The 17,819-nt window shown below is 43.2% G+C and overlaps 2 protein-coding genes across 4 annotated transcripts in view; one reads left to right on the top strand and one right to left on the bottom strand.

The window, feature by feature from the left end:
* Positions 1-10,031, bottom strand: part of shq1 (SHQ1, H/ACA ribonucleoprotein assembly factor) — an 85,696-nt gene extending 75,665 nt beyond the window's left edge. Inside the window, exons 1-3 of one of the 3 annotated variants that reach the window (XM_070549846.1) lie at positions 9,945-10,031; positions 9,118-9,284; positions 8,958-9,022 (exon numbers count right to left, since the gene is read on the bottom strand). In XM_070549846.1, coding sequence (XP_070405947.1) covers positions 8,958-9,022; positions 9,118-9,260 — 208 coding nt within the window. In that variant the 5' untranslated portion in view covers positions 9,261-9,284; positions 9,945-10,031. Of the gene's footprint in view, positions 1-8,957; positions 9,023-9,117; positions 9,285-9,735; positions 9,843-9,944 lie in introns of those variants that run through there. The other 2 variants (XM_070549847.1, XM_070549848.1) reach the window with 2 other exon arrangements.
* Positions 10,032-11,351: 1,320 nt separating this feature from the next.
* gxylt2 (glucoside xylosyltransferase 2) overlaps positions 11,352-17,819 on the top strand; it is a 24,340-nt gene continuing 17,872 nt past the window's right edge. Inside the window, exon 1 of the mRNA XM_070549845.1 lies at positions 11,352-11,788. Coding sequence (XP_070405946.1) covers positions 11,511-11,788 — 278 coding nt within the window. The 5' untranslated portion in view covers positions 11,352-11,510. The remainder of the gene's footprint in view (positions 11,789-17,819) is intronic.

Genomic DNA, 17,819 nt, shown 5'->3' with positions numbered 1-17,819 from the left:
TGAAGGACTCATTAGAAAATTAAGTCCTATTTAATACTAACCGGGTTCAGCTTCTTCCTGCGCTGCCATTAGAACATGAAGCAATAACACAAAACTCCAATTTAACCTCCCACTGTCTTTATGGGTGACTCCGCAAGGAAAGTTGATCATTGAGCAGGATTGGTGGTTTATTCATTGAGGTCCATGTGGCAGGGGTGAGGTGGTGCTCACTCCTCACCCCTGCCACACGGACCCAAGGGATAAACCATCGACCCTGCTCAATGGTCAACTTTCCTCGCGGGGTCACACCCATTAGGACAGTGGGAGGGTTAAAACTTAAAAGATGAATAGTTGAGTTACAGATGAAATTATTATTAATTCTTCCACTCAGTTACAGATTTGTTGTAAAATTATTTTCATGCTAAGGAACTTTTTCAACCACGTGTCAGCTAGCTTGGACTAGCTTAACAGAGATTTAAAGGTGTGTGGATCACTGAAAAAAACCTTTTTTAATTATTATTTCTGTATATCTGAGCAAACAGCATTTATGGTTGTTAGTTAACAAGCTGTTAACGGAGAAAAGACTTTCCTGTCACCCAGAATATTTTACCAAGGAGTTTTCTCTGGTCAACATCAGACTTCTTAAACCCAAACCAGGTCTGTGTAACTGTTGTTGCCCCATTGTCTTTACGAGAACATGTTCTTCCACATGCTCCAGGTTTGCCGCTGCTGTGTTTCGTCCAGAGTTGGCACAGCTTGCCAACATTCGTGCACATTCGCATTTGGACCATAAGAGTCAAAATCTCTACCGGTGGCTAAATTTATACCATATCAAGCATATACCGGTTACACTGTGCATTACTAGCTGTATACAAAAACCAAACCATTATAATTTCAAATGCTACTTTGGGGAATTATTATCTTCTATCCCACTCATCAGCAGGGTGGGAGGCGGTGCCCATCTCCAGCAGTCACAGGTGAGGGGTGAGACACCCTGGACCAGTTCTGTTCCACCACGAGAAACTGATACATAACGAGTGTTGCACTGAGCCAAACTGCCTTTTTGGACTTTAACAAGAAATACAGCCACATGGCCGACATTGTTCCTTGCAACTTTGCTAGCACACACTGTTCTGGTCACATGGACTTTGCATGCTGGATATGGGCCCTGCTGGATAGAATTGCTGGAATGGAATTTAAAGTAGAGCGGACTGCTACTATCTGAGATTTTTGATGCAGTCCAATATAATCCAATACAGTGTTTTGGAGCCGATCAGTTTACGTATTTCTCAGACGCTTTTGTCCAAAGCGACTTCCAGGTGAAAATTAAGCTATCAGGTTTCCCTTGAGGCTAACAACAAACACTATTCAGTCAATCCTAGGTGGCAGTGAGGCAGCATAATCAATCATAGAAGGAAGCATACATGGAGTGTGCAGTAGAGGGGGCGACGGGTGCAGGGAGGGTGCTGGTTTAGAAGACGATCTCTGAAGAACTGGGTCTTCAGGAGTTTCTTGAAAATGGACACTGAAGCCCCTGTTCTAGTAGTGCTTGGTAGGTCATTCCACATCTATGGAATGATACATGAAGAGTCTGGATAGTCCCGAGCGTGGTGTAGGCACTGCTAGCCGACAATCCTTCAATGACCGGAGCGGCTGGGGCGTGACGTAAGCCTGTGCAAGAAGATTCAGGGAGATGGGAACTGTACCATCCAGGACTTTGTATGCTGGTGCTAGCGAATTGAATTTGATGCGTGCAGCTAACAGTAGCCAATGGAGCTCAATAAGCAGAGAGGTATAGCATGTGCTCTTTCAAGCGGATTGAAGACCAGGCACGCCGCTGCATTCTGGACCATTTAAGAGATCTCACAGTACAGGCTGGAAGACCAGTTAGAAGGGCATTGCAGTAATCGAGGCGGGAGAGGACAGTAGATTGCACCAGGAGCTGGGTGGCATGTTGTGTTAGATATGGTCTGATCTTTCATATGTTATTCAGGGTGAAGCGGCATGGACGAGCGACAGAGGCAAAGTGATCTTTAAAGGTCAGCTGGTCATCAATTACAACACCCAAGTTTTAAACTGCTTTTGAAGGAGCCAAACAGGCAATCATGTTGGATTGAGATATTGTGCCGTATGGATGGTTTTTCTGGGATGACAGAGGTTGAGTTGGAGATGGTGGGATTTCATCCATCTTGATATGTCAGACAGACAGTCTGATATTCATGCAGAGACTGTGAGGTCATCCGGCGGGAACGACAGATAGAGCTGGGTGTCGTCAGCATAGCAGTGGTAGGAGAAGCCATGCGATCGAACAATCTCACCCAGTGAGGTGGTGTATGTGGCAAAGAGATAAAATCCCAGTACAGAGCCCTGGGGGACTCCTGTGGTAAGATGGTGAACAGCAGAAGATTGTCAGAGCCAAGATACATTGAAAGATCATCCTATCAGTTACAATTTAAGCCAGGAGTGTGCTTTCCATGTGATGCCCATGCTAGAGAGTATGAGCAAAAGGAACCTCTAATCAGCCCCACATGCATGTTTTGGCTCCGTAGGAAGAAACAAGCGCTGCTGGCTACGTCAGTCTCATTCCTGGTGATGATGTGGTCCTGTTGGCTTAATCAGACCGTGATTTTCAGGTTTTCACTGGAGCGGTTTGAAGCTGAGCGTGAAGCAGCTCCTCTAAATCCGGGACCATGGTCTTGAGTCGGAAAAAGGTAGAATGTGGAGGAGTTTAACTCATTCACTGCTAATGACGACTTAAGTCGCCATTTGCATTTTTTCAATGTGTGGGCATCGGAACGAGCCCCCGCACCGTGGGAACAAACATCTCAGCTCTAAAGCAGATCTTCATCCGCGTATGTCACACATCACATGATCAGGAAGCAGAAAATCCATGTGTTAGGAGATTTTTTTTTTTTTACAGCAGCGGCCCAAAACAAAGTGAGGCGCGAACCGGAAAAGCTGCCGATCACAATTCAACTACGGATTATGAAAGAACTTATAACGCTCGAAATGTGTGGATTCTTCCTGATGTAAGAGGTGAGTCTCCGCTTTGTTTTGGTTGTTTTGGCATCGACATCATGCTAGCGCACAACGTTCTGTGACTCTTTAAAAAAGCAGTAAAAACGGCGAGAAACGCTGGCAGCGAAGGGCTTTACTGATCAGGAAACGGCTGGCAGTGAATGAGTTAAGTATCTCGAGGTCTTGTTCACGAGTGGCTTGGGAGAGGGAAGTCTGCACCACTTAGGATGCTGCCTCTGTGACCCAACCCCAGATAAGAGGAGGAAAATGGATGAATGGATGAATGGATGGGAAGACACTAGAGTACGAAGGGAAAACCCACACCTCAAGATCAAGATCAAGTCAAGATAACTTTATTAGTACCCGAAGGTAAATTTGATTTGCCATGTGACATGAGAATTAGCGCCCAGTTACACACACACTCACAAAATATACACACATCCATAAAAATACAAAAAGTATAAAAACAATACATGAATAAATAAAGATAAAATCAAGTAAAGTAGCCACGCCAGACTCATTTCTTATTGAGAATTGTTACTGCCTCAGGAATAAAGCTCCTTTTATACCTCTTGGTCCTGCACTTAGGCACAATAAATCTCCGTCCTGATGGCAGGAGGGCAAACTGGGCATGCAGTGGGTGTCCCGTGTCCCTAACAATAGTGTTGGCAATTCTGTCTACCTGTCCACTGTACAGTTGTGCCACACTTTTCACTTGTTTTCCAAGCAGGCGACCCGACCACTTTACTATCCTGTTCAGTGTTTCCTTTTGTTTAAGATTTGCCTGACCAAACCATGAGGCTAAGGAAAAGGATAAAACACTTTCAATAAAAGAACAATAAAACATGGACATTATAGTCCTGTCCACATGGAATGAGGGCAGTTTTCTAAGGCAGTACAAACGCTGCTGGCCTTTCTTACCCACAGCATCACAGTTTTCCTCAAAATTCAGTTCCCTATCAATAATTGTCCCCAGATATTTATATGATTTCACCTGCTCAATAGTTTGACCTTTAATTATGGAAAGATCAGCCTGTTGTTGAGGCTTCCTTCTAAAATCAATGATCATATCTTTTGTTTTAATTACATTAAGTTGTAGATATGATTCATCACACCAAGAGATAAAATCGTCAAGAACAGGTCCAAGGCTGTATTCCCCTTCTCTCAGGAGACTGACAACTACAGAATCATCAGCATATTTAATAATTGCCCTTCTCTCATGTTTGCTTTGGCACATGTTGGTGTATAAAATATACAACAACGGGGACAAAACACAGCCCTGAGGAGATCCGGTAGACACAGTTCTCGTATCCGACAGGGTACTATTCACTCTGACCTTTTGTGTTCTGTTGATCATAAAATCTAGTATCCACCCAAGCATGCATGGGGAGAACATTCTAATTTCGCACAGAAAGGCTGCAGCCGGGGTTTGAACCTGCAACCTTTTTGCTGCACAACACCTGAGCTAACCATCTGCACCACTAAGCAGCCTGTTAATCTTGGAATGCATATGAGAAAATGTGCGACCATCTGAGGAGCAGAGGATTTTTTGATTATCTACTCATAAAGTAAAACGTAGACATGCTTACACTTAAGGCTAATGAATACATCAGACTCAAGGGGCTGATTTACAGGCTGTTATTGTAAACAAACTGGCAATACATGACTAATGACTTAAACACTTTAGTCACACCACAGAGATAATCTGATGGTCCCCTAAAGACCTCATAAAATTTCAATGCACCCATGTGTTGCATCTTAAAATGATTCACAATAGAAGGAGACTAATTGCTTAGAAACGGAGAGCCTGGAAGAGTGACTCTAATGATCGCTCATTAGACATCTAAACAAGGACACTCATTAGTAGAGCTTTATTAGCAAGTGTTACAAGCACAGTTTTTTTTTTTACTGACAGATGGGTGAAGTGTCTCAGTGATCATGAGGCAGATCCCAAAACGTCATCGCTGCTGATTCAAGTAGAAGAACGTCAAAGACGTATCCCAATGACAGGCCCAAGTGTGTAGTTAAGAGTGTCAAATCAATAGTCACTGAGTTGCTGTGAAGGTAAAGAAAATGTCATTAGCTGCCCCTGCTGATGCAAAAATCTATTACAGAGAGCCTGCAGGCTGTAATCATTATAGTATTACGGATGGTTTCACCGGCCCCTAAAATGGAATGAAATATCATGATCGGTTAAGCTAATTTACTTTACCCGATTGACTGAAGCACAAGTCAAAGTTACCCCGAGTAACAATCACTGGCTGTCACTTGAGCATTTCCCAAGATCTAGTGAACTTAATTTGTGACTAAAATTTAGTAAAGCAGCTATTACGTTGTTTTAAAACCGGGTTATCAGAGCTTTTAAAAGCGATATTTTCAGTAGTAAAAGTCCTGTTTTCATAGTGCCTTCTAGAGACCTGGAACCACCCAGGGTGCTTAATGCTACACGTGCTACACATTCACACACTGGCGTAGGTCCCACACCTGGGCTAAACGACAGATGTGGGGCTGCCATTCCCTCCAACCACCATCAGTAAGAAAGGAGGGGTTTGAACCTACAACCCTGCTGTTACGAGGTGGGTACTTAACTCCTCTACCACTGATTTTAACAGAAGTCACTTTTAGGACTTTCTCCTTCTACAGGATGTCACCAATACTGGTGTGAGGAAGTTGTTTATTTTCAAATGTATTCAAAATTTGAAACACTTTAGAAAAGGTAAAAATAAATAAATAAAAGAATACATTTGGTAAAGTGAGGTGCATTAACTCATTCACTGCCAGCCGTTTCCTGATAGGTAAAGTCCTTCAATGCCAGTGTTTCTCAACGTTTTTACTGTTTTTTTAAGAGTCACAGAACGTTGCGCGCTAGCATGATGTCGACGCCAAAACAACCAAAACAAAGTGGAGACTCACCTCTTACATCAGGAAGAATCCGCGCAGTTCGAGCGTTATCCGTTCTTTCATAATCCGTTGTTGAATTTTGATCGGCAGAAGCTTTTCCAGTTCGCGCCTCACTTTTTTTACAGCAGCGGCCCAAAACGATCTCCTAACACGTGGATTGTCTGCTTCCTGATCACGTGACGTGTGACGTATGCGGAAGAAGATCGGCTTTAGAGCTGAGATGTTTGTTCTCATGGTGCGGGGGCTCGTCTCGACGCCCACACATTTAAAAAATGCAAACAGCAGTGAGGGTGAGCAGCTTCCGTTTCCTTGGAGTTCATCTGGCTGAGGATCTTACGTGGTCAGTGCACACGGAAAATACAGTGAAGAAGGCACAGCAGCGCCTCTTCTTTCTCAGAAGACTGAAAAGATTTGGCATGAGCCGCCGCATCCTCAGGACCTTCTATCGCTGTGCCATTGAGAGCATCCTCACTGGATGCATCTCCGCCTGGTATGGCAACAGCACCGCTTACAACCGCAAAGCTCTCCAGAGAGTAGTGCGATGTGCAGAAAGGATTATTGGAGGTGAGCTTCCCTCCCTCCACGACATCTATAAGAAGCGGTGCCTGAGGAAAGCGGGGAGGATCATCAAGGACTCAAGTCACCCCAGCCATGAACTGTTCAGACTACTTCCATCAGGAAGGAGGTTCTGCAGCATCCGGTCCAGAACCAGCAGACTGACAGACAGCTTTTTCCATCAGGCCATCAGACTGCTGAACACTTCACAGACACCTCACCCTCACTACTGAAACTCCAACATTACACACTCCATACTGTACATTAATGCCACAGTTTTGCACATACCAACCTCTGTATATTTTATATCTCTTATCTTATTGTTTACTTTATTCATTTGTATACTTAGATTAGCCATTTTTATATTTTACTTGTTTTTACGTTACTGTATTTTTGCACAACTCTGTTGCTGTGAAGCTCGCACACAAGAATTTCACTCGCATGTACTGTACCAGTGTACCTGCACATGTGACGTGACAATAAAAGTGATTTGATTTGATTTGAACGGTTGGATTTAAAATGACGACTTTGGTCGTCAATGGCAGTGAATGAGTTAAGGAATATTGGTAAAACCAAATTTAACATTTGGTCCAGCAAACCTCTGAAAAAGATGACAACCAGTGACAGACTCACCAGAGGAATGAAACATAGCTTACACAAGTCTTAAGAACCTAAATGCATCGGAACCTAAAAGTGCTTTTTTAAAGCATCCTCATCCACAATGTTGCTCTATATCAGTGGTTCCCAAACTTATTTAGCCGCGCACCCACTTCTATGTCCCGACCGTGTCGACGCCCCCCCCCCCCCAGCCCCCACATCAGGGCATGGCTCTCTCTCTCTCTCTCTCTCTCTCTCTCTCTCTCTCTCTCTCTCTCTCTATATATATATATATATATATATATATATATATATATATATCAGATGTCAAGCTAAACAGACAGGGTTAAAAAAATTCCCCATCACTTTCATTTTTTAAATAGTAATTAATAAACGTTCGATACCATTACAAATTCCTTTGATTTCATTTTAAATAAATATTTAGAGTGCCCAGGTAGAACATAAACAATGCAATGTAACAGTTTTCTTAAAGTAGGAACGTTTAACCTGTGCGGCCAGAGCGCTCTCCTTCCTTCTGCTCTGCGTAGACCTGAGCTGATCACCTACTTGTGCGTAATCAAATGTCTATAGGGGACAAGATATAGCCATGATGTTCACTTTTGCCTCAGACCGACTTATTGCTGTTTTATGGTGTGGCTGAATCTGCGATCCGCTGCCACGCTGACTGGAATAACAAATGCTGCAGTAACAGGCGTTGTGGTCAGGTTCATGAGGAGTCACTGGCTGGAGCGGACCCGACTCATCCCAGAAGCTAATATCTTAATTTGACCTTGAATGAAAAATAACCTCTTAAAAGTTTTTATCACAGTGGAGGCAGCGTTCATTTCTGCCGTCAGTCTGACGGCGCGCCGGAGTTAAAGCAGCGTGTGCGCTTATTGAATCTGTGTGTGTGTGTGTGTGTGTGTGCGCGCACAGCCGCTCAAGTCACCGCGTCTCGCGCTATTTAAACCAATGTTGTAAAATGACTTCTGCCCAGCCCAGATGTGCTCACTTGTGCACCCGTGAGCCGTGGTTCCGATGGATCGCGTCTGACCTCTGACAGACGCACTCTGAACTTCAGATCTTCAGCGCGCTGTTAATAGCCTGAATGGGAATCATTTCTTGTTATTTTGTTACATCCACAATGTTCTGTGTGTGAGGTTTACAATGTCAGAGCACCTGCATGAGACAGGTGTTAATTACAATCTGCCAGAATGACTCACCACCTTCAGATTCCTCCAACACCGTTAAAAATGATCAAATACGGAACATATCAGCGTGCGCAGGCCAGAGTGCTGAAGCTCGGCGCATTGTTATTATGAAGCTAGCGCACATGTGGAGGACACACACACACACGCGCAAAAATATACTTGTTTTCAATTACATTTATTGGGCCCACTTACTTTTTCTTTGGCCCACCCACAAATGAGGTTCTGGCTACGCTAATGGTGACATATGACAGACTTCTCTGAGCTCCGCAGCCATTACACTTTTCACCTCGCGCACCCCCTAGCGGCAGCTCGCGCACCCCCAGGGGTACGCGCACCACACTTTGGGAATCCCTGCTCTATATTAACCCTCCCACTGTCCGAATGGGTGTGACTCTGTGAGGAAAGTTGACCATCGAGCAGAGTTGATGGTTTATCCCTTGGGTCCATGTGGCAGGACCACGTGCACCTCAAGGAATAAACCATCAATCCTGCTCAATGGTCAACTTTCCTCACAGGGTCCCCCATAAAGACCGTGGGAGGGTTAAGATCTGTTGGTGTGAATACTCAGCGGTCACACTTGGATTGATTACTTTACAACTACAACTGTATGTGAATGAAACAGACAAATACACAGACAGACAGATAAATAATAATCCCAGCAGTTTTTGCTGCAGCACATTTAATTTTCCAACTCACCTTTGTCGATGTCAAATTTTGCCTTTTCCCTCCCATCTTCCACAATTCTTCCAGGCAAAGTTAATCTGACAATTTAAATAAATCACATTTTTAATAATATGGGGCCAAAAACCTCAGATTAATACGGCTGCTACTAAAATGCATTAGTGATGTGGCCCACCTCAGAAAGTAGGGTTTTGCAAAGAACTTCAAGTCCGTCCCATCGATGAAAAGGTCAAACTCTGATGTTCTAGTGTAAGGTACCCGGATGCAGAGGATCAGCTGGTCCGGATCCTGGCTCAGGTCAAATGCAGGCGTTATCATTATGATGAATATTTTAACTCAGGCCTGCAGCATAAAAAGAGGAAGTTCGTTGTACAGAATGATGTCGCTGAGTAGTGGATCTGGTCAGTCTATCACGTTTCTCAAGCCAGCTGACTGCAGCACAGCGTCACCTGGTGGATGAAAACGATACTACGCATACAACCACACCAGCGTCAACCCACGTGTCTATGGCTGCCACAACTGTAAACATCTCGAGTACATCCTTACGCCCAAGTTACTAAAACAGCCTTATGATGGCACTGTATACGAATAGTTCCCGCTAAATTGTAGAGCTCAATATTTATATAAAACTGCTGCCACAACTTCATCCCGAGAAGACGTTTGGATTTAGACGTTTTACCTTTTTGGCTCAATTTTTATAAAAACAAAACTTTGAGTTGCTTATTATAATCCCGAAATTTAACATACACCACAACAAACGTAAAATATCAACTAGATATCAACAAAATATCACCTTTTATTTGAAATACCTAAAGTACTTTAATCCACCAGATTTTTGAATGGGAGTTTTGTCCGTACTTAGCTCCTTGCTAACTAATCACATCTCCTCGTGGATGTAGCAGCACTATCAGCCAAACGGAGCAATCCATGCACCTAAAATAAACCGTTTTGTATGTTAACTGCATATACCAGAGTTGAAACGAGAGCAAAAACAGCACATACTCGCCCTAAAAGCTGTTCCTACAAGCTCAGCGACAGCGTGCTTTATAACGGAGCGTCCATTTTTTACCGTAATGCACGTCACAAAACACAACTGCTCATTTCCCCAGAAACTGGAATACTTGAGTGCAACGTAAAGGCAGAATCACCCGACATTAAAAGTTATTGCCTTCTGAGAAGTAAAAGTACACAATTAAATAAAAATATCATATTAATCATTTTAAATTTAGAAAATCGTCAATTTGAAATGCCTTCAAAGTTGGCGTTTATCCCACAAGTTCATAAACCACAAACTTGTAATGGAAAAATAATAAAAACAGCAGAAATATGGTTTTAAATTTAAAAAATTGCGATGTAAAACAAACACAAATATTCACTGCAGGTTAGCAAGATTTTGGCACAAATTAATCTCTACTTTGTTATATTAAGACTCAGTTTCCTCAGCTGAATAAACTGTGTGAAATCATGTAAACGGAACGGTAAAAAGCATCAACTCAAACTAAAATTATATGAAATTTTGCATAGTGCGCATGGTTAATTTGAAGAAATCATTGCATCTTTAAAAGTGTAGACCCCCCCCCCCCCCCCCCCCCCAAAGAATTTTTTTTACATTGACTTTGTGTAAGATAAAGCGTTTTTAAGACAACAAACTAAAGTCCAAGCGGTCACAGCTTGGATTCCAAGTCGTTTTTTTTTATTTATTTTGTGTAAATATAAAGCAGGTGTGGACTCGAGTCACATAACTTGGACTCGAGTCAGACTCGCATCATTATTTTAATGACTTCTGACTTGACTTGATAAAATCTATAAAGACTTACGACTTGAATGCCATTGACTTGCAACTTGAATCGACTTGCATTTGTTGACTTGATGGTGACTTGAGCATATTCGACATTTTAGCACAAAAGTGGCACGACATGGAAAAACATCATAAACCGGTTTGATTTTGTACCACTAACCGCAGCACTTTATTTAGAATCGGTTTCAGTTGCACTTTCTGCTTGTTTGAGCAATTAAAGCTTTAAGACGCTTTATTCCTGGAATTTATTTATTATCACTGTAATTAAACTGAAGTTGGACATATGACTTGATTATGGCTTGAAAATTAAAAGTTTAGGACTTGAACTTGACTTGGACTTCCAGATCGTTGACTTTGGACTCAACTTGGACTTGATTGTATTTGACTTGGACTTGACTCGAGACTTAACTGGACAGACTTGTGACTTACTTGTGACTTGCAAAGCAGTGACTTAGTCACACCTCTGGTATAAAGTAATCATACGTTTGATGACTGAAGTCCAAATCATGATCACAGTCGAACAGAAACAAACTGTAAACCTTTTGCGGCACTGATACAATAATTACGGTAATACAACAGACGCCCCGCCTCCGCGGTGTAATCCTCCGTGGACGGGGAGGAGAGGAGCAGCTCCCCGCTCTCCATCATCATCTGCAGAAAAATGCGAGTGGGGAGCGGTAACAAAATGTCAGCTCGGGCCGCTCTCCCTCCGCCGCAGACATGACCGGAGTCCCGAACGCCTTCTCTTCGCGCAACAAGTCGCTCTCACCATGCGGATCCACTGCAGAGTAGTTGTGATCGTCGCGGGTTTCGGAGTTTTTCTACTTTTGTACTTCTTGGGGAGCAACGGCGCGGACGATCCACTGCTGAAAGAAGTTGGAGAGGGTCGGGAGTTTGAGGAGGACCGCGAGTCCTCCTGGTCGCAGTCCTCCTATCTACTGGGAAGCGACGCCGACGCAAAGTTGGCCAGAAAATCCACCGGAGTCGGTGTGCGTGCGGGACAAAAAGACGGGACGGATAGAAGAGGGGTCAGCGTGAATGCAAAGAGGTGAGGGGAGTTCCTCGATGCTCCCACATTTGCTTTCATTTCCTTCTCATCTTGTCTTTAGTGTGCCTACTTGACTGTTGGATCATGCGTGGTCAGCTCAGATCTCAGATATTAGGCTGAAACCTGACCTGACGTGGTTTCTTGGTCATGTTTGCAGAAATGATGTCAGACCCTGTCACAACTCGGCAATTATTCTCCACAGAGCCTCAATTTTCCTCATCAATCAGCCGTGATGTTGAAAGCAGGCCATCTTTGCTGTACTCCCCTGGGTTTACATGGCCTAAAGTAACCTTGAAAGGCATTTAATAAGGAATGCATGATGTGTTCACAGTGACCGAGACTGTTAGTTAATGGTTTCAGTCATGCACCAGTGAGATATTATTGGAGACTGCATCAAAAGGAAGCCCATCCTGTTTTAGGTTGCTCTTGTCTGTGCCTGCCAGAGCCGCCTGGCTGTGTGAGGCTGAGGGAAGCTCACCAGGTGTAATCCCTTTTTTTTTTTTTTGCAGTTACAGAGAAGTTCTCCTCATCAGGTTCAGAAAGGAAATAATTGTTCACTTGATGGTCCTGTTTTCTGATTCCAGATGTGTGTGTGTGCATTTTGCATCTAACAACTCCACGATGTGGTCCTGCAGACACCCAGCCTTAACGGCAGGCTGTACATGTATTCAGCTCCAAAGCTGGGCTGGAGTCTGGAGACGCTGTTCAGTGGATAAAAAGCCATCAAGGCGTTGCACTAAGAACGGGGCTTTCTCGTCCTCGCGGGAAAGCACACACTGCCCGGCGTGTGCTCGGAGCTGATAAGGGAGATGGGGTGGAGAGGGTCACCGGTGGTCGTTTCAAGAAAAATAGATTGGAAAATGCTCAAAACTGAGCGCTGCGATTAGGGAAGCAGCTTTCTTTAGTGAGAGCGGAAAGTATCAGCAGTGGAGATTTAAAGTAAATTTTAGTTTCCAGATAAGAGATGTGCAAATTGGCAAATATATGAGCATTAGCAGGGTAGTGCAGACTCTAATGGGGGGTTAAATTGAGCTGCTGTAGAACTCATTCATGCGTGGCAACCAATCTGTCATTTCACCCTTGGTTTTGTAACGCTGCCTCTTCCAGTTCCTTTTGCAACTTGCTTAAATCCAGTTTTTAATCACATCATTTCCTATTGACACATCACACAACTTCCTGTCGCCAAAAATAGAGAGAAGGGCTCCCGCTGCCCATCCTCCCTCACACCACACGCTTTCATTTATGTGTTCAAAGTGAAGAACACTTCCTGGTTCTTCCTTTCCTGAAGGTTTTAGATTCATATTTTTGAACATAAAAAGTCGTAGACCACCTCTTAGAACGTCTTGTAACCTGAAAGATGTTTGATTTAATCTTCACAGCTTTACTTCAGTTCGCTGTGGTCAGTTTTTACATTAGTTGCCCCAGTTAAGTACTGGCTCTATGTAGACCTCCTGTAGGGCTGGAATGTAACACTCGATGGTCATCGATGCAAAAATCAAACACATTTTTTTAAATGCGCTTTTATTTTGAAAATGACTTTGTTGAATTTCATGCCATTTTCCACCTGTTCCAGCACATGATCAAATGAGTTAGCCAAATCGTCTCTCGGGAAATCGTTTTCTTCACTCTCTTATTGTTTGATGTTGATGGTGGACCCTAAGTCAAATCAAACTGAACTGGAATTATGATTGAATTTGAAATATCGGCAAACGCTGAATTGCAGTCCACTGTATCAATAAAATATCTTGTGCTCAAACTAGTGATTCATCTCTAAGGCAAACCTGGGGCTTCATTTATAAAGCTCGCTTACAACATCCGAATTTCGTGTCACTTTTACACAAACTTAGTTATTTATTTTTAAAAAAGCCATAATACTATTTTCTCTTGAATCTGAATAATGGTGTACTTTGTTTCTGAGATTGTACATCTGCACTTTGGCTCCATTTTTCTTAAGACATTTTGATATCAAGTGATGTTTTTAGATAAGATGATTGGTTTTTACTGTACGAACATGGAAAAATAAAGCTCATGATTCATAAAAGGGCGTACTTCGTAGCATGGCTGCATAAGGACGTGTGCAGGATTAGATGGCTGTTGTTGTTTTGCCTCTAAACAAATCCCCTGGCCTGTCAATTCAGATATAGTTAAGCAGCGTTCCCAGCAGTAAAGAAGTCCCCCTCTTGCAGTGGCATTATGCAGCGCTATAAAAGTGTCATCGCACATGACTGAGCGCTGTCTCTCTTCTACTGCTTGGAGAGCTTTGAGATCTGCGTGTCTGGTGGGTTTGGAGAGGAGAGCCTCACCAGAACCAGCTCCAACTGTAAGTTGGACTAGCTGTCTGTTAAATGATCAGAGTATGAGTCGTGTAAAGCTGGAGGGTGTAACACGCTGGACTGGGTTTTTATTTCAAATCTTTCCAAAGTGCAGAGTTTGAAATTGAAAACCAGGAAAGCAATGAAACGTGAGATTTTCCGTAAACAGGACAAGCAAGTAGTGATATTTTCTGAGGGCCACATTTACTGAGTGACTCTGGAGTTAACTGAACAACAGAATATAAGTCTGATCAGGAGTTTTAGGTTATTTATAAAAGTTAAATCTTGTCAGTAGAGAAGAGGATCCATCGACTCTTGGCACTGTCTTCCACTGCTTCGAAGGCCTAGTCCACACCTAGCCGGTTTTTTTTTAAAACGAATATCCGCCCCTCCAAAAACTTGCATCCACACCACCTCGTTTAAAAAAACTGTCCACACGTACCTGGATAAATACGTTGTTAAGGACATGCCAGACCTGTAGGCGGCAGTACTTCCCCCGTTCTTAACCTCGTCCTTCGTCTGTGGTCTTCCGCATGGAGCAGTAATTCCGCTTGCAAAAACAAACAAGCAGAAAGCGCTTGGACAATTGATAAAGCGAGCGCAGCTCTGAGGGCATCCATGCTGTCGGCTGGTGTAAACACAGGTCGCACACGTGATGTCAGCATTTTTTTGTCGCGGAAAGTGACATTGCGGACCTTAAAACTCCGGTTTTGTCGTTCCACACGCAGACACCCAAAACGGAGAAAACGCAGATCTTCACTTTGGCCGGAGTTTTTAAAAAGATCCGTTTTGGTGTGAAAAAACTCAGTTTTCGTGTGGATGACAGGCCAAAACGTAGAAAAATATCTACGTTTTGGCAGATCCCCGGCTACGTGTGGACAGGGCCTAAATCTGCAACCTTCTCAAAACTATTTTCAAAACCAACGGGGTTGTCACTTCCTCGTCATTCCTACTTACCTGTACTTTCCTTCTTGGAAGATGTTTTTTGACCTTAAAGGAAGAGAAGATTGTAGGTACGGCTGTGTCCTTCAGGCAAAGTCTCCCCTAAAATTTAAAATAAATAAAATAAAATAAAGGGAAAATGATGTGAGTCTGAAACTTTGTAAGGTATGTGTTTATAAATATTCTCTAGTACATGATTCTGTATTTATGTTGTTAAAGCTGTTGTGGCAAATCTACAGAACAAGCTAGGTTTTGAACGCAAACACGGTCTCAGAACCCCTCCCCTTCCCAGAGGCGCTTCTGCTGGAAACTGAAACCTGCGATGCCGGAGGAAACAAGATAGTGCTAAACACCAGTTGCCGCTTTCTAGGTCCAAATGTATTTTGTTGTCCATGACTTCAAATGGTGTTTTTTTTGGGGGGACTCTGGTAGTTTGGTAGAGAACCTCACACCAGTGGTGTTCTGTTGCTAAATAGAAGAGTGTGTGTGAGTGGATGACCCAGGGAAGTGCAAAAGCGTGGTGGTTCGCTGAGACCGACAACCGGATGGTCCAATGGTTGCTTTTGGTCCAAAACGTGTTATTGGTGGCGGAGATTTTTAGACACGTGAGATAACTACTTTATTTATGTCTTCATGTTAGGATGTTGTTAAGAAGCATGAAAAAAATAAAAATGTTTTAAGCTAATGTGTTTTTCAAATTTGCCATTGCAGCTTAAACAGAAAACCTCACTGAAAAGATTTACTCTTAACAATTAGTATTTGCTCTTGAAAATAAATGTATGAATGTGATAAAAGGAATTGACACCTTTGAGATCCATCCATTCATCCATCCTCTTTACCTGCTTGATCCCATTCAAGTTGAATGCTTTGAGACGAGTCACACCTGGATAGGTGCATTTCAGGATACATCTACACACCTGGAAAAAATCCACCCATGCACAGTGACCTGCAGCCATTGTATTGTGATGCACCAGTGCCAACCAGTTACCGCCATGCAGCCCAGTAACATTATCCTTTAACCTAAGTATCAGCGATCCAATGTAACAAATTCATTTTAGTTGGTGCTGATCCAAAAATTTGAATTTAAGGAACCCAAGATGACAAATTCAGTTTGTCAGGGCCAACACTTACAGGTAAAACTAGAAAAATTAGAATATGGTATAAAAGTCCATTTATTTCAGTAATCATCTTCAACCGAGAGACCATGTAAAGGCTCAGGAACCCTGCAGGTGTTCTGGATTCATTATCTGATTACAGTGTGACACTTTGAGTCTAGATACAGGGATTCCCTAAGTTTGGTGCGCGCAACCCCAGGGGTGCGTGAGCTGCCGCTAGGGGGTGCGCGAGGTGAAAAGTGTAATGGCTGCGGAGCTCAGAGAAGTCTGTCATATGTCACCATTAGCGTAGCCAGAACCTCATTTGTGGGTGGGCCTAAGAAAAAGTAAGTGGGCCCAATAAATGTAATTGAAAACAAGTATATTTTGTGTGTGTGTGTCCTCCGCATGTGCCCTAGCTTCATAATAACAATGCGCCGAGCTTCAGTACTCTGGCCTGCGCACGCCGATAGGTTCCGTATTTGATCATTTTTAACGATGTTGGAGAAATCTGAAGGTGGCGAGTCATTCTGGCAGATTGTAATTAACACCTGTCTCATGCAGGTGTTCTGACATTGTAAACCTCACACACAGAACATTGTGGATGTAACTAGGGATGCAACGATACCACTTTTTCCCAAACCGATACAATACCGATACTTGGATCTGAGTACTCGCCGATACCGATTACAAATACAGATACTTCTACCACACAAAAAAGGCAATGATTTGGAATACAGATTTTATTTTCTTCTCTGCTTTCAACAGGAAGGACTCCGATTCAGAAAAGACTGTGAGGTAGACAAAAAGTAAAATATATGAATAGAAATCATCACAAAACTAAAATATTAGGTGAACAGAAATGACAAGTTACAGTGAAGCCATTTTCAAGCAACTGCATTGGTATCGGTTCCTGCTATCGGTTAACTTTTACCGATACCGATACTGGTATTGGTATCGTATTGGTACCGATACCAGTATCGGTATCGGCACATCCCTAGATGTAACAAAATAAATCAAGAAATGATTCCCATCTGAGCACTTTAGCATTATTATATTAGCACACTGACTGTGGGACAGCATTCTAAACGTGTCAGGCTATAACAGCGCGCTGAAGATCTGAAGTTCAGAGTGCGTCTGTCAGAGGTCAGACGCGTTCCAGCAGAACCACGGCTCACTGGTGCACAAGTGAGCACATCTGGGCTGGGCAGACGTAATTTTACAACATATGTTTAAATAGCGCAAATAACGAGACGCAGTGACTGGAGCGGCTCATGGAGCTGTGCCGCACGCGCACACACACACACACACATACTGATTCAACAAGCACACGCTGCACAAACTCCGGCGCTGCGCTGTGCCGTCAGACTGAAGGCAGAAATGAGCGCTGCCTCCTCCGTGATAAAAAACTTTTAAGAGGTTTTATAACATTTTTAATTCAAGGTCAAACTAAGATATTAGCTTCTATTTTGGGATGACGAATTAAAGTCGGGTCCGCTCCAGCCAGTGACTCCGAACCTGACTACAGCTCATGTTACTGCAGCGTTATTCCAGTCCGCGTGGCAGCGGATTGCAGATTCAGCCACACCATAAAACAGCAATAAGTCGGTCTGAGGCAAAAGTGAACCTCTTGGCTATATCGTTTCCATATTTTCCCCTATAGACATTTGATTACGCACAAGT

The sequence above is a fragment of the Nothobranchius furzeri genome, chromosome 3 (genome assembly GCF_043380555.1).
Source record: "Nothobranchius furzeri strain GRZ-AD chromosome 3, NfurGRZ-RIMD1, whole genome shotgun sequence".
NCBI classification, from domain to species: domain Eukaryota; kingdom Metazoa; phylum Chordata; class Actinopteri; order Cyprinodontiformes; family Nothobranchiidae; genus Nothobranchius; species Nothobranchius furzeri.
The sequence above is the reverse complement of the archived record's forward strand: the minus strand, read 5'-3'. Positions and strand labels throughout refer to the sequence as shown.